This window comes from Alternaria viburni (assembly GCF_023758015.1).
Source record: "Alternaria viburni strain BMP 2772 chromosome Unknown scaffold_3, whole genome shotgun sequence".
Taxonomy (NCBI): Eukaryota; Fungi; Ascomycota; class Dothideomycetes; order Pleosporales; family Pleosporaceae; genus Alternaria; species Alternaria viburni.
In genome coordinates, this window is record NW_026055772.1 from 1,415,580 (window position 1) to 1,431,558 (window position 15,979).

The following is a 15,979-nucleotide window of genomic DNA, read 5'->3' on the forward strand; positions in this document are numbered from 1 at the left end:
CCGACCCGCTAGCAAAGCGCCCACTGTGGGAGGGGACTGGCGGTCCAGAGCCCAAGCAAGTGGTGTCCATCCGCTCACATCTTCTTCGTTCTCATCTCCACACCGATATTTGATCAATGCTCTTACGCAGTCTGTGTGGCCGCCGCCACAGGCTAGAGAAAGAGCACTTCTACGGTCATTGTCTTTGCTTTGCCTGTCGATTTTGTAGTCATCCCTCATTAGGACATCAATGGCCTCTCCTTGGCCGTTGTTGGCAGCCCATAGCAACGGCGTCCGGCCCTTCTTGTCTTTGAGATTTACGTTCACACCCGGTTCCTTGAGTAGCATCTTCAAGGCCTGTAGAAAACCTTCGCCTGCAGCCCAAGACAGTATTGAACGGCCCTGGCGGTCGACATGATTGACATCCACAGCTTTGTGGGCAAGCAGAGCACGCCCAATCACCGTGTGGTCTCTTTCCATGGCCCAAAAAAGAGCCGTCCATCCGTTGTTATCCTGGTGTTCAGGCCGACAATCATGCCGGTTAAACAGCATCTGAAAGATTTCCTGGTGACTGTTTCCAGCCGCGTACGATAGGGCAGAACGACCGGACGGTCCTTCGGCATTGATACTGGTACGTGTATCATGCAAGAGAGTTCGTACAACCTCAACGTGGCCATGATGAGAAGCTATAGTTAATGGAGCGTGTAGTTCAACTACGCGCGAGTTAGGATTTGCACCATGCTGGAGCAGCACCTCCACCGATTTTGCACTTCCCATCCTCGCGGCCCAAAACAGAGCACGATCTTTGCTGAGCTGTTCGGTTGGCATGCGCAAGCAATCGTCGAGCATGACTGCACAGTCAAAAAACGCGGCCACCATGACAGTGTCGAAATAGTCTGGTAGCACATACTCCATGTCCGTCTCAAACCAATAGTATTTGAGCCAATTTGTGAGCATGCCACTCCCGGGTTGTGTCAAACTGCGAAAAGCTTCCTGGGTAGATCTGTCGACAACGGTCTCGCATTGTGCATAATGCCTAGCCCAGTGCATTGCAGCATAGTCGTAGAACTGGTATCGCTCAGCGATAGACACGCGGGTTCTTTCATCGGACCCGTCACCAGTATCCATGATGGTATCTCCTTTCATGTCGAAACCCAAGTCGAATAAAGATTCTGAATCGGTGTCTTCTTGCGCACCAGCAATTGTGTCGTCCTCATCCCACGGAAGGGTCGGAAGTATGAAGATATCGGTCGCGAACTCCTCAAGAGAAAGGTATCGAATGCATGTGGAAGCCATATGGAGCGCTGCCGTCGGATTCGAAGTACCAAATTCTCGAACTGTACTGTCTGGCGATGACAGTGCATGTCCGGTCAGAAAGTCTTTCACAGACTGATGGATAAGAGACACCTTCTGCGCCTCGATACGAACGAAAGGGCCCACAACAAGTTGTAACATCTGCTCGAGCGCGGTCTGACGGTCTTCCATCACCTCGGCAACAGTCTGATAGCCCTCCAGGCTGCCATCAATGGTGTAGGCTATGTTCATTTCGTCTAACGACAGATGCCTCGAACTTCCCAGCAAGAGGCGTAAGACGGTGGAGGCGATGATTTTCCTACTATCGGGTATACGGTAGAGAAACTCCGCATACGTCGCTTGTAGCTCACGGGGGAAGTCGTTGATAATTCGCTTGAGATCTCTCTTCGACGTAGAAGGACTATCCTCAAGTGACTTGAGTACGATGTTTAGCCACAGGAATGACTTTTCCGCCTTTTCCGTGAGCAGCGCTTCCAATTCAGCAATGGTCTCGGCCGAGCAGCCCAGCTTGCTGGCGATCCGCCCAAGCTTATTGCGAATAACGAGTCGAATCTCTTCGCTGATTCTGGCTTGGTTTCCATCTAGTGGCAGGACAGTGTTCTGGGTTTCTTCAAGAACGCTGAGGTCTTGCGGTGAAGGTCGACTGGTGAACAGGAACTTGACAAAACTTCGTGAGCGACGGGTCGCACGACGCGCTTCCTGCACCAGCTGCTTGATTGCCTGGAGGAACAGCCGCCGAGTGTTTGGTTCACATTCGTCGATCGCATCGACGATAATACCGAATGAACCCAGCCTCGCTTCTTTCACAATACGAACGAAGATCTCCCATAGAGCGTGAAATGAATCCACAAGATGATGGCCTGTGGCTTCCCATCTCGACTTCACGTATTTGATGAGACTTCGGTGTCGTAGCAGGATCTGGTGTAGGATGCTCTTCATTATTCCTTTTGCATCCCTCTGCGTACCTACTTTGTCGTCACAAAAGAAGTAGAAGACTTCTGGTCCGGATGAAGATGGAGACTCAATCGCCAGGTGCTCGGTGAGGTACAAAGAAAGCATCGTCTTTCCGCAACCTGGTTCACCTGTGACCCACAATAAGCCCGTCTCGTTAGATTTGAGCCAAGACATATACTGTGGATCGTTAAGAATCCAGCTGCAAGTGCCCTCCACAGGTTTAGGTAGTTGATTTCGATAGTCTTCGAGACCTGTGGAGTAGAGCAGGCTCATACAGCGCTTCTCATTTGATTGCAGAGCTAGTGACTTCTATTAGCGAGAGCGAGAAAATGTTTTAGCGATACGTACACATGTTCGCCGAATGCCTGTTTGACTTCGCTTCCTGACACAGTCGTTTGAGTTCACTGACGACCATGGTATAATCCTTGTTGCTCCTCGACTCGAAGCGACACATAGCCCTGTGGTCAGCATTCAAGGGAATGACCATCTCGCCACGGATCCCCATAACGGCCGAGGGGCGATCGACGACCTGGTCAACGGTGACGATGTTAGCATGAACCACACGAGTTATAGGAGCACTTACGACTTTATTGAAGGGAGGCAGGATGTTCCGTTCATAAAAGGTAACAATCTTGAGGAAGCCCAATTGTTTGCAAAATGATTCGAAAAGGACGGCTAATTCTTCGGATCCCAAGCTCAACGCCTTGATAAGATCACTGCGGACGGCTGGAATTAGGAAGAAGGCATTTGCTAGATCCCCGATAGCCACTCCTAGGTCTGCTATTGCTGAGCCGCGGTGAGGAGTACCAAAAAAGACGATGGCGATGGTAGAGGCCAGGATGTCTTCATAGTGGCTGTGTTCTTGAGCTAAAAGCAGTGCCTTGGAGGTTGCAGTCAGTCAACAGCACAAAGTCTCTCAAAAGTTGGATCATATGTACCTGCTTACACACAAGTCCACCTAGACTATGACAAATGAAAATGATTGGGCGCGGAGGCTGTGGAGCGTAAAATCAGCGGAGATAGTCAAATGCTCCCATGTTTTCTTACAGTAGCTTCGGACGACTGATCCAGTTGGCGGCGTAAATCCGCGAGGAGTCTAAGTGAGTAGTCTTTTATTGTACTCACGTTCTTGCTGAGCAGAATCTCGGCTGCGTAACCATACGTGAAGATGCGCGCGCGTGGCAGGTCAATTGGTAGAAGGTCCTTAAGCCATGACTTGTTTGTTTTCTCGTGGATCCACGTCAAGTCAGACTTGCCATTAAGCCCGTGAATAGCCACTATGTCAACTCCTTGGTCTTGCGGACCGTCGGTGATGTGTGTGCCGTCATATTCAACATTGAGACCATAGCGATTTTTGGAGGTGGGACTCTTATTACGTTTGGGCTTTGTAGCAGTCGAGGTTGCGATGGAAGGAGCAGAGCTTGGCGCGCAAGGAACCGACTGAATGTTATAGTTTGGCTGAGAAGGCTATTTGGTTGTCAACGTTGAGTCTCGATCCTGCCTCATGGACCACAGCATCCATCTGAACTAACCTGGTTCTGGCTGGAACTGTCGGGCGCTAGCGACTTAGGCTTCCGAAGCTCGCGGTATTTTCGGATAATTGTTTTAGTAACCATCTCATCGTCTCATTCAGCAGTAGTTAGACTGCTATCCGTAAGGCAAGTGTGAAAATAAGCTGAGACCGAAGAGCGGGGGGAAATGTACGTATCGTTTCCGCAGCTGTGTTCCCCTTACCCGCGCTAATCATGAATGGGCGAAGGCACGCGCATGCAAGGATTCAATTTCGCAATCCGTGCAGCCGACGTGACATGGCATGCAACTCTGCGGCACAGCTGCAGCACCCACAGTATCTACTCTTTATCCGAGTAAAACGAGTTTTCTTTGGTCTTGCCAGGGGATCGAGTACGATACTATCGACCTTGCGAGCGAGTCTCGACGCCACCAGATCCGTATTGCGCGCCACCAAATATTGGCAGAACGCCTTCAGCGACGACGAAAGGGTCAGTGTTGCGCTTCCCGTGTGACTCGGTAGCTCCTCCCATCACAATGTCGACTCCCGACACGGTACGACCTGCCGCTATCGTTGCGGGACCTCGGGACCGCCCGCGGGCCTCTCGAAGGCGCGATCGCTCTTAGCCCCGATAGACATAACTTATCCAGCCGACCGTATGGGGTCGCTTCCAAATTACACACTACGGTCGCATCACAAGGATGGCCATCTCCAAATTTTTCCTTTGGTCACTGACGCATGATCTCGTTTGCTTCGCGCAGCTAAACATACATGGGTAGTGCTCACCCATTGGTCGTGTCCTGTTGCAACAGTAGTTATCGTATTATCTGCTTAGCTCGACAATACCTCCCGAAAGTCTTGCCTTTACCAGCTTGGTCATACCTAGGCTTGCGATTTCTGTAGAGCTGTTGTTGGTCGGCATTCTTCAGAGTGACTATCGCAGTCTCAACGTCACGCTGTGAGTCGCAGCCAAAGGCACGGATCTCCAAGTTGTCATCGCGTCTACTCAGAATCAACCATGAACTCAGGGTGCTCTGAAGACTCGCAGAGTCATGGAAGAAGACTCGCGCTGCATGAGTGTAGGAAGCAGAGAGTCATAGGGGGTCTATTTCACGGATATTGCACTCTTTCAATATCCTCACCTAAGTACGTGCCTCGATATCACTCCTTGGCCCAATAATCAAAAACCAAACCTCGAACCAAGATATTACAGACCGACGCCATGCTATCGCACCAGAACACAGAGCAGGCCCTTAGTCACTCGGATTACTGGGACGAGCAGTATGCGACAGCAACTGGGGACAAACCGACGCATGAGTGGCATCGTAGTTTTAATCAGCTGGAGTCATTCTTCCAGAGTTATCTCTTCCGAAACAGGTCGAAGGATACGAGGATTCTGCATTTGGGAAGCGGGGACAGTGTAAGCAGCTTTTCTCTTCTCCACAAGGTTGTCTTGTTGGAATCTTTTTCTTCAATTGAAAAGCCCTACATATCCTTGGCTTTACCTGCGTTGCTTGAGAGTAACAAACTGACATATCACCAGAATGTGCCATACGACCTTCTAGAACGGGGATACAGAAATCAACTCTGCATCGATTTCTCTACAGTAGTAGCCAATCTGATGAAGTCTCGACATGCCGATAAGCCCCAAGTAGCATGGCAAGTCGGCGACGTGCGAAACATGAGCGAAATCGCTCGCAACTCCGTGGATGTTGTCTTTGACAAATGCACACTAGATTGTATGTCCTACGGCAGCCCATGGAGTCCACCAAAAGAGGTCCTCGAGAACAGCAGGATGTATCTCGGAGAAGTGAGTAAAGCAAAGGAGTACAGACATGTCTGTTCGAACAACTACTAACTACAAACAGGTCTGGAGGGTCTTGAAAGATGACGGCGTCTTTCTTTACGTCACATACCGTCAGCCCCACTTCGTCAAGCCAATTCTTAATTCGCATGATGAGTGGGATCTTGACATGGAAGTCCTAGGTGGAGGAGGGGGAACCTTCCACTACTTCGGCTTCATCCTCAAGAAGCACAGCACAGGTTCCGGCTGAAAGCGCGATCGAGGACACTGTATATGAAGATGGGGCAATCGCATCGATCGGGTCAGGATACGTAGAAAGTATGGGGGGTCGCGGGAGGTTCAAATGTCTGACGGTGCATATACAAAGACATGCACTGTCTTAAGTAGTCGATTAGAATGATATCAAGATTCAGAATATTTCTGGGGCTGAAGACGTAGATGGGCTTTCCCGTAGCCCTCGCGCGACGGCGGGGTTCGCTAGTCGCACGGGCCATTTCCTCTCTGCTCTTTCTCTTCCCACTCCTCGTCCCTCCCAACTACTTCGTATACTCCACACGGTGCATTTGGAATCTTTCGAACTTTCTTAGCTTCCCACAATCTACTCAGACACCGTCTTGCATGAAACAGTCGACTTTCCATCTTTGAACCCTGGCGTGCATACGATCGGTGCAGAACTTTCGAATACTAGCTCGACGCTTCCGTTCTTCGCGCCATGGAACTGGATGTTCGCGCTCGCGTTCGCCGCGTTCATGCCGATTCCAGCGCCGATGATGATGGCTTCCGGGGTCATGTTGAAGCCGCTGCCGAGACCGAAGTCGCTGGATCCAGCTTGAAGTCCGCCTGTTTCGCATACGTTAGCCAGCGCAAGTCGCATAAGAATGTAAACTACGTACCTCCGTACGACACATCGGCTTGCCAGTTGATGCCGCAGCCTACACCAATGTCGCCGAATGGTGAAAGGTTACCCGCCGCAGCGACATTGCCGATTCCGCTAGTCGATGTGACATTTTTTGTCAGACTCGTAATCTCGACGCCGTTGGCTCTTCGGTGTTGATGCGGAGTTGCTGATGCGAGCATCTGCATCGCGAGGAACGGTAAGACGAATTGGGCGAACATGATATCGATGACGTTGACGATGCGACGCGGTTTCAGAAGAGGAGGGCCGATGTATATATAGAGGGAGAACTGCCGTTGGGTAAGGCTGCAGATGGTACAAAGTTGTACTTATAGTCGGTGCTTCTCAAGGTTTGATGATCAGGGGCCCGGCGAGACTGTCTTCATCGCCATTCAGGCTATTCATTACTTCTGTGCTTCTAGTCGACTTCCATCTGTTCTACAGCACCTCCCGGACGATCCGGTAATTGCAATGGCGAGTAAGAACCGCCATTCGGTCCGCACCCAAGCCTGATAGGGGGCTTACGCTGCGTTAGCAGGAAACCCAAACTCCACGCGACGATGGCAACTCTATTCTGACAGCCGCAAGTATTTTTGTATACAACGTACTCACGCTCTGCTGAAAATGGAGAACATGTTTCGCGATGTTGTGGACGGACGCAGGGTCGCAAACTAATTGCCATCTAAACAATACGCTTTCGCTTTCGGCGGGTTCTCGGGCCTTCTCTAGGAAGTGTTGGGCTGTACTAACGGCCCTCACGGGTCTAACCCTGCCGTCAGCGATGCTGACGTAGATCACGGTTCGTAGATGGTAAACTAGCTGTGTCAGATTGTGCACCGCCAGAGGAGGCGCGCCACCTTGACGTCTTATATTAGGAGTTCTGCTTATAAGGCTGGGCAGTGCTTACTCGATACCTCACTTCCGTTCATCGCATCTCATCCAAGATGTTCACCCCTCTGGTCTTTGGTTTGCTTCTGGGAGCGGCGCGTTCAGTCGTGGGGGAAGAGTCGAATGCACCCTACCCGACAGGAACGAACGGTTCTTACCCCACAGGGAACAACGACTCCTGTCTCCACACTCATGATGGAGGTTTCACTCCGGACTTCTACCTTTCGGTTACATACGAGAACCACACTGTAGCATGCCAGACTCGCATGTCTGCGTTGGTAAACGGTACATCCCCTGGACCCGAACTACGTCTTCCAGCCGGGAAGACGAGTTGGGTGCGAGTCTGTAATGACATGGAAGAGTACAACACTACCATGGTATGAAAAATCTGGACTATACCACATAACAGCAACTAACACGCATCAGCATTGGCACGGCCTCAGTCAACGTACTGCACCTTTCAGTGACGGCTCACCTGTCAGCCAATGGCCGATCGCACCTCACAGATGCTTCGACTATGAGATTCATCCCGAGGTTGAGGATGCCGGAACCTATTTCTACCACTCTCACATCGGCTTCCAGGCCATCTCTGCAGCAGGGCCGCTCATCATCGAAGACTTTGGTCCTCCTCCGTTTGAGTACGATGAAGAGCGCATCGTCTTTATCCAAGACTACTATAACAAGACTGATGAGGTAATGGAAGATGGTCTCGTTGCGACGCCATTCAAGTGGACTGGTGAAGTCAACGCAGTGCTTCTAAATGGTGTCGGTGTTGCCATTGGTGAAACAGCTGGCGAGGGCACCTGTGAGCTACCAGTTATCGAAGTCGAACCGGGCAAGACCTACCGCATGCGCTTTGTAGGCGCAACAGCCATATCGATGGTATCGTTCGGTATCGAGGGCCATTCCAAGTTCGACGTTATCGAAGCCGATGGTGGCTACACGCAACCCCACACTACAGACCACATGATGCTTTCATCCGGCCAACGTTTCGACGCCCTCTTCAGCACAAAGACAGCAGAGGAGCTCGGCAACCAGACCGAATACATCATGCAATGGGAAACCAAAGACCGACCTGCAATCTACACCGGCTTCGGTATCCTGCGCTACCCAAGCTCAGGACCCAAGACCACCACCGCACCTACGGTCGCCCCTCTAACCTTCACCAACGCCACCTACGACTTCCTCGAGTACGCTCTCGAGCCCCTCGTTCCCAACAACTTCCCCAAAGCCTCGGAGATAACCCGCCGCGTTCACATCAACAACGTGCAACTCAAGCAATCCACTACAATCTGGCAACTTGATGGTCTAAACTGGACCGAAGAGACCACCGCCAACAGCCCGCCCTACCTCGTCGATATCTACAAGAACGGCCCTGCAGCTATGCCGAACTACACCGCCGCCATGGCCAACGGCGGCTGGGACCCATACACGCTAACCTGGCCCGCTAAACTCGGGGAAGTCATCGAAATCATCCTAGAAAACACCGGGTCTCTCGTCGACAACAACGGCGGCTTCGACTACCACCCTTTCCATCTCCACGGCGCGCACTTCTACGACTGCGGCAGCGGAAACGGCACATTCGATCCTTTTGAGAATGAGAAGAAGCTCGAGAACTACAACCCTGTCAGGCGCGACACCACGAACCTGTACCGATACCGTACTAAGGGCACAGCGGGAGAAGACGGTGGATGGCGCTGCTGGAGACTGAGGGTTCTGGACCCGGGCTGCTGGATGCTGCATTGCCACGTGCTGCAGCATATGATTATGGGTATGCAGAGTGTGTGGGTTATGGGCGATTACGAGGATATCGCGCGCATTCCTTACTCGGGTGCGCAGGGCTACCTCGACTTTGGTGGTACCGCATATGGTGGACAGGATATCTCACCCGTCGCTTATCATAATTGGGATGAGTAGGCGGAAACTTAGGTTTCGCTGTTTCCAAGTCTAGACTCTTTTTCTCAAGCTCTGTAGATTAACATTTATTAAACCTAATCGTTTATCCAAGTGTTGTTCCTATAAATGAGCTTCTCTCTGCGCGCTGTGGCTTGCTGTCTAGGCTGGTCTCCAATGTCTGCTAATCTCAATACAGAGTGTGCGCTTGCGATGCTGAAACTATCTAGGTGATTCATGCGATATGCGTATATTGCAGGAGTACCATGTTAGTGAATGTACTCCAAGCTAGCGCAGCTGTCACGTGTTTGGGAGCTAACTAGGTAGTCTTGGCGCGTGACCGAGCTCTGACGCGTCCACCTCTGAACGCGTCTTCTGGCAAAATGACGACACCCCGACTCAAGAGCGACTTCTCCCCCCCTCATCGACTTGATCACAACGATGTACATGGCCGATGTCATCTCCCTCACAAAGCATCAATGTCATTTGGCGTCAATTTTAGCGAAGCGACAGATGAACAACAATTAATATGCAACAAACTAGCAGCTGCCGCATTCGGGGAACCGCTTTCCGAAACCGACTTCCTGGAGCGAGAAGAGTTCATGAGCAGACAAGCTCTTGCGCAAGATGATGGTGTGCGAACTTGGTGTCTGTATCGCAGTGATGATCAGTCTCAAGTGCTGGCAACTTGCAAAACCGTGAAGCGGCAACTGCTCGTCACGAATGTCGATGGATCTCATCGGGGGAAAGGGTACTGTATCGCCTCTGTAGTTACTCACCCTGATCACCGCGGTCAAGGTTACGCTTCTGCGCTTCTACACAACCTCGCCCAATGGCTGGATGGACCGGGAGACGCGCTCGCGAGCATGCTTTACAGCAACAAAGAAGTAGTGAGTGACTGCTAGAGCAACTACGACGGGTACTAATCCATATCAAGTTCTATGCCCGACTTGGTTGGACTCCGGTTCCGGCCCCTGCAATCGTGCTTCCCACCGACCTCTCTATCGACGACGACCTCTACATGGCGCACGGCACACAAGACAATATCCGGCATCTGTGCGCGGACGACATCGACGAGCTATGCATAGAGGACACCCGTACATTGCTAGACATCGACAAAGTGCGAACCGCCGAAGGACACACGTTTATGACCGTACTTCCAACGACGGACCTGATCGACTGGCAACACAAAAGGGCGGACTTCATGGCAATGAAGATACACAAGAAGTCGCCCACAGTCAAAGGAGCTTTGCACAGCTCCAATGCTTGGATCTACTGGCATCACGATTTCCGAAAGCAGCGCCTTTTCGTTCAAAGGATTCGGATATCAGTTGAACCTGGGGTAGAAAGAGACGATGCCCTCGTTAGTCTTGTACTTTGCGCCATTCGTGAGGCTCAATCATGGGCACTGCCAACGGTTGTATTATGGGGAGTTGCATCTGATTTGCATAATAGATTCGACATACTAAAGACCAGATTCGGACGGCTCGACCCGATTCTGCAGACACAAAGACGGGAAACCACTTCTATCAGATGGAGAGGCGGCAAGAACGACAAGGCTGATATCATTCCCGACGAACACTACGCTTGGAACTGAGCCATTGCTCCCAGAGCATCGAAAACCGCTGTTTGCTGTTCAAAGTGCGGAGGAGTCCTGGAATCCGTCAAGGCCATCCGGATGTTTTGCGAAGAGACGTAGCATTTCTTGCTTCACCCTGAAGATACAATAAGTATCTGACACGCCTGCAATCCCTTGGACTTACTCATCACGGAGGTAAGCTCGATGCTCGTGCAGCCCAGCATTGATAATGTCATCCCGCCTATGGCTGTTAGCTGGCCAAAACTATCATGACGACAGGCATGTTTACATGGCATACAGCGCATTGCGATCATCGAAGTCCTCAACGGGCTCCGAAGGCTGGATCACCGCTTTGTATTTCTGCACATATTCTTGGTTGAACCGATAACGCGGTTGCCTCATCATGTGCAACTCCACTGTGGACACTGTCAGATCGCACCTTCGACACTTGTAGCTTTCTCACATTCGTTGTGTGCATAACAGCAGCAGGAGTCGAAGAAAATCACCCGCTTGGTGTCCATGTCAACTTGGGCATTACCGTGCCATAGGTCGCCGTGGACGAGAGTAGGCTTGATAGTCCGACCACCAGATTGAAGTGGTCTCAGCAAACGTGGTATGACTTTTGCGAAGAACTCTTCTGCGACTTCATTAAAGTCGGGATCCACTCCTCGGACGCTCTGTTCCCATTTGATGTCCGATTGGAGTTGACGACTATACCATTGCTCCCAACTGTCGCACCACTCGTTCTGGAGCGGGACATGGCCATTGAAGGTGGTGACATGGAAGCCAAAGTTACCTGTCGGTGAAGATGAGCCGATGTGCAGCTTTGCCAACACTTTGATCAGCTCCGCTGGGTCCGGCGTCTTCTCCTTCAATTCACGGTATGTTGTTAGGAAGAACGACTTTGTCGGGTCCAGCTCGAATGTACCGAAAGCTACCGGAACGACTGAGTTGTCTGGCAAATGCTGAGCTAATGCTTTTTGACTCTCGTATTCACCAAGCGCCATCTCCGCGTGCTGGGGCCGATGACCGACCTATCTGTAATGAGCGGCACGCCTCGAGTACCGAGGCTTTACGGGCCACAAACCTTGAGGAAGAACTCCTTTTCTTCGCCATCCTTTTCCAAGCTCAGCTTGTAGCCCGTGGACCAACTTGAACTTCCATGCTGGCTAACTTCCTCGATATTCCAGCCTAACGGCAGAGCTATGAACGTATTAGCATCGAGGCAACCAATGCTCTGGCTTTGTACATGACCTTTCAGAACTGCTGGATCTAGACTGAAATCCATGTGATCTATGGTTTCTGGATTGCAACTTGGCCAACTTCCAGTTACTGTGAGACACCGGGAGGCAGACTATATATGCAGACTATTGAGGGCGCATGAGTCGTACTCATCAACCCATGGCTGGCCAGCCAGCAGTGCTTGTGGCGGCTTTATCTCACGCTGGCGCTCCTCCCGAGCGTTCATTGGCACACATAGCGCTTTGCCCTGCTTGCGATGTTCTCCGCGGGCAGGCTGCATGTTGGCATATCTTCAATGCGATACCCAACAATCTGTTCTCATCCAGGCTGTGCTCTACGATAATATACAAACTCACCTCTCCTTTCACACGTTAGTCTGTTTTCAAACCCCGGCTAGCGCCTCGGTATTCCCGCGTACCTACCCCACATGTTCCCGCAACAATGGTGCGCTCCCTCCCCTACCTCGTTCGCGTCATGGACAAACTACCACAGGAGCTGATCAACCGTATCGTGTGTTTCGCAGAGCGGTACCCAGGCCGGGAACAGCGGGCTTCCGCGATAGGACAATCTTTCGAGCCCGATGGTTCGCCATCTCAATTTCCTCGCCTCGCGATCCTCAATCGCACTTGGAAGGAAGCAGTCGAGACCATTACATTTCACCGTCTAGGCATCAAAAGCGATGAGCTGGAATCGCTTCAGTCGATCGTAACAGGAAATCGCCGCAACTACCTTTCCTGGATCACTTTCGAAGCGGAATTGCCAACATATCCGGAAGAAGCATACGAACACAAGGAGTCGCGACTTGATCAACATGCCAACAACGAGGCATTTACAAAAGCCATAAGCAATCTTTTCACGGTGCTGCGAACCTGGGAAGACAACGGTGTGAAGAATGGAGTGCGGCTTACCATCGTGGGAGCTACGTCCCCGACCGACGCTCGGGAAGTGGATGAGTTCGAAATTGAGCATGGTCTCAGCAGAGATATTCAATCCGCTCGTTGGGCAGAGTCGTACCTGCGCCTTGTTGAGCCCGACAATCTGCCTACATTGTCCAATCTACAGCACCTCACTATCGAGCGCACCGGCGTGCGAAGCCTTGCACCAAGCGTTGCACCAGATTTAGCGGTGGCAATGCCAGAGCTCAGGACAGTGGACTGGGAGTTTCCAGACTACGAGGCTGGTTCTGACGTGGGGTCGGATCAGGACTCGTTGGATTCAGACTATGATCCAGAGTGGGAACCGGCGACATCTCCCAAGGCGCGCGGTGAGGCGCGCGCTGAATTTGCTAATAAGCTCTCGCCGACACGTTTCCGCTCACTCCATTCTGCCAATATCGTCTTTGTACACAGCACTCCTTCAGATCAGAGGTATACAGTTCCGAGCATTGTACCAGAAGGCTACACATACGACCCGTTCAGTTCATCAATCCGAACCTTCTCACAATGTCTTACCACCCTTACCCTGAGTGCGCACGTCGACCCCACGCTATTCTGGCCATCGGAAGAAAACGCGATACCACCGTCTTGGCCACACTTGAAGTCCTTCCACGTTGAGTTTGACATGGTCGCTCCATCAGGCAAATGGTACTTCACTGGTCCAACACCGGCGGACGATCCCCACGACGACCCCGTGCGCGGCATTGTCGGGAGTGTCGATACGCGCGAGTTCAGCTGGCAAGACTTCCGGCAGCACCCCGACCCAGAAACCTTTGATCCTTTTCTCGGCGCGCTCGCAAAAGCCGTTGATTGCATGCCTGTTCTTGAGTCCTTTATGCTCACGTCTGAGATGACGGGTAAGACGAGGAAACTGCACATTTCGTATCACGCGCCGGGCCAGAAAGCGGAGTGGGGTGATGAAGGACCGGAGGATGAACAGCACAGGAGGATTTACTACGCTTGTGAGACGGGAGTATGGGTGCCAGAGCCAAAGACGTCTGAAGGGCTGAAACGCGCAGGAATGCAAAAGTATGGCGGGGAGGTTGTCGAGCGATACGTGGGCAGTCAATACTATTGAATGGGATTAGATTGAATACGCACGAAAGAACATACACCCCATTCAAGTGGGGCATCATACACCTATGTCTCCAAAGCCCAATTGTTGAAAAGGCTGAGGAGGCCACATTGCCTTGACAACCCACAGAGTGAAGGTCTTACGGTGATGTAGGCTTCAGGGTACCTGTTCAACTTTTCTCTTGAACGGGATGTAAGTATGGACGCGGGTATGGATTTGCTATGTGATGTGGAGCTTGTATCAAGTTTATGATTTACCTTCTTTCCCGTTCCTTCACATACGACCATAGGACACTGAGAATTAGGCTTCCCGTCCGCTCAGCCATATACAAGCAGTGTACCGGCGGATTAGTAGTTAGGTGGGTGACCACTAGCGAATCCCCGCTGTTGTATGTTTTTGCTCTCTTTTTTGCCCCAAATCTGAAATGGCGACTCTCGAACTCGCTCATCTCTTTTTGTCTTAACATGGTACGCGGGGTGTGTATTGTGGACGATCACGGTCGGTCAAAGCACACTAATGGACTTGCGAGTCGAATAATCTGCGCAGTTGATTTGAGTTTCATGTGTACTCTATGATACATGTTAACTAAGGTTGTGACAAAGTCCTAACGGTGGGTGTGTAGGGCTCGTTTGAACTACATGCGTAGATAGCGCTGTAGGCTGCGGCAAATATGGCAGTAGTGAAGAGCTTTGTTGCGATATATGCCCAAACCAAACGTTGTTTGTTATTGAGGTCGACGTACGCTCGGGCGGCATGTCGTCGCTGTACAGTCGTGGGTTTGAAGACCTCTGCCGTTACGTCCGCACCACCAACGTGCGAGTGTCGTGGAATCGCTAGCTCGTACTAGAGAAGCAGCTGTCTCGGCTTGGGAGTTTGTGTGGCTATCCATAGAGTAGCTCTTGCTGCATGTGTCCTCAAGTCTCTCCCTTCTTCTCTCCCTGCGCATCGAAGCCGAGGCCCTCTAGTTGGCGTATGAGCTCGTTGATCTTGATGACCTTCTCGAACTGCTCCGGTAGCAGCTTGTCGCCCTTGTCCTTCTTGTCCTTTAAATCCCTGGCCTGCCTCAGCTTCTTGGTGAGCTTCTTCGCTTCCTTTTCCTTCTCAACCTCAGGGTCGACAACCTTCTCGGCCTCGGGCTTCGCAACCTCCTTCTCTTTAGTCTCAGCCGGTTTGCCTGCTTCTTTGGGCTCAGCAGAAGCTTCCTTGTCCTCATCTTTCCCATCACCCGCAGCGGCGGCTGCCTTCTTTCTAGCTTCCCTCCGCTTGGCGTTCTTATTCGCAGCTGGACTTGATATGCTGGTTGTATCCTCACTCTTCACCGCTTCAGCACCTGGCACGCCCGTCTTTCCTCTGTTGCGGAAGCCCTCAGCAGTGCGGTTCTTGTAGAGTTCGACATCTTCGGGTGGGCGGTAGCCTGGGCGGACTCGGATTTCTTTGCGCAAGGTGCCGTCGGGACGAACGGATGCAGGGATATGGCGTTCGCCGGATGCGGAGGTGGTGATGCCGGCTTTGGAGATTGCGGGAGTCTCTACTGAAGGCATTGTGTCGGTCGCGCCTGCGGTGAGGTGGAGTGGAGGTAGGGTGCGCCAGAGGATGTCAGGCAGTCGCAACGGGTCGGGGCACACCAATCGCTTTGGTGAGACCTCGCCAGGTCTTTTCAGGCGTCTGCGAGTGAAGTTGAGGATTTACCGGTGCGTGTCGTAGAGGTTGAGCTGGTAGCGGTGGTGGGGTTGGAAACAAAGTTCACGTCAAAGCGGAAGGCACGACGGGCCAATTAGCGCAGCGCAAATCCCCGTGACGCGAGAGCTTCAATCTTGTCGACGAACCTCAGCCTTTGACATCGCCAGTGAAGCACCACCACATCCCCCTCCGCAGTTAACCCAGCCCTCTCGACACCTCCAAAATGTCTGG

At 51.9% G+C, this 15,979-nt stretch overlaps 7 protein-coding genes across 7 annotated transcripts; 4 read left to right on the forward strand and 3 right to left on the reverse strand.

Moving 5' to 3' along the window:
* Positions 1 to 4,979: 4,979 nt before the first annotated feature.
* On the forward strand, positions 4,980 to 5,811 carry J4E79_002089 (uncharacterized protein; the record flags this gene model as incomplete). The annotated part of the gene is made up of 3 exons (XM_049350992.1): positions 4,980 to 5,177; positions 5,301 to 5,567; positions 5,626 to 5,811. The coding sequence occupies 3 exons, from the start codon at positions 4,980 to 4,982 to the stop codon at positions 5,809 to 5,811; spliced, it is 651 nt and encodes a 216-aa protein (XP_049214831.1).
* Positions 5,812 to 6,159: 348 nt separating this feature from the next.
* On the reverse strand, positions 6,160 to 6,677 carry J4E79_002090 (uncharacterized protein; the record flags this gene model as incomplete). Its single annotated transcript, XM_049350993.1, has 2 exons — positions 6,160 to 6,401; positions 6,455 to 6,677. The coding sequence occupies 2 exons, from the start codon at positions 6,675 to 6,677 to the stop codon at positions 6,160 to 6,162; spliced, it is 465 nt and encodes a 154-aa protein (XP_049214832.1).
* A 1,020-nt stretch (positions 6,678 to 7,697) lies between these two features.
* Positions 7,698 to 9,261, forward strand: J4E79_002091 (uncharacterized protein; the record flags this gene model as incomplete). The annotated part of the gene is made up of 2 exons (XM_049350994.1): positions 7,698 to 7,721; positions 7,771 to 9,261. The coding sequence occupies 2 exons, from the start codon at positions 7,698 to 7,700 to the stop codon at positions 9,259 to 9,261; spliced, it is 1,515 nt and encodes a 504-aa protein (XP_049214833.1).
* A 455-nt stretch (positions 9,262 to 9,716) lies between these two features.
* Positions 9,717 to 10,834, forward strand: J4E79_002092 (uncharacterized protein; the record flags this gene model as incomplete). Its single annotated transcript, XM_049350995.1, has 3 exons — positions 9,717 to 9,870; positions 10,036 to 10,127; positions 10,175 to 10,834. The coding sequence occupies 3 exons, from the start codon at positions 9,717 to 9,719 to the stop codon at positions 10,832 to 10,834; spliced, it is 906 nt and encodes a 301-aa protein (XP_049214834.1).
* Positions 10,835 to 11,101: 267 nt separating this feature from the next.
* Positions 11,102 to 12,338, reverse strand: J4E79_002093 (uncharacterized protein; the record flags this gene model as incomplete). Its single annotated transcript, XM_049350996.1, has 4 exons — positions 11,102 to 11,232; positions 11,256 to 11,850; positions 11,904 to 12,019; positions 12,185 to 12,338. 4 exons carry the CDS (start codon positions 12,336 to 12,338, stop codon positions 11,102 to 11,104), a joined length of 996 nt encoding a protein of 331 aa, XP_049214835.1.
* A 161-nt stretch (positions 12,339 to 12,499) lies between these two features.
* Positions 12,500 to 14,071, forward strand: J4E79_002094 (uncharacterized protein; the record flags this gene model as incomplete). Its single annotated transcript, XM_049350997.1, has 1 exon — positions 12,500 to 14,071. One exon carries the CDS (start codon positions 12,500 to 12,502, stop codon positions 14,069 to 14,071), a length of 1,572 nt encoding a protein of 523 aa, XP_049214836.1.
* A 911-nt stretch (positions 14,072 to 14,982) lies between these two features.
* On the reverse strand, positions 14,983 to 15,609 carry J4E79_002095 (uncharacterized protein; the record flags this gene model as incomplete). The annotated part of the gene is made up of 1 exon (XM_049350998.1): positions 14,983 to 15,609. One exon carries the CDS (start codon positions 15,607 to 15,609, stop codon positions 14,983 to 14,985), a length of 627 nt encoding a protein of 208 aa, XP_049214837.1.
* Between the last annotated feature and the right edge of the window lie 370 nt (positions 15,610 to 15,979).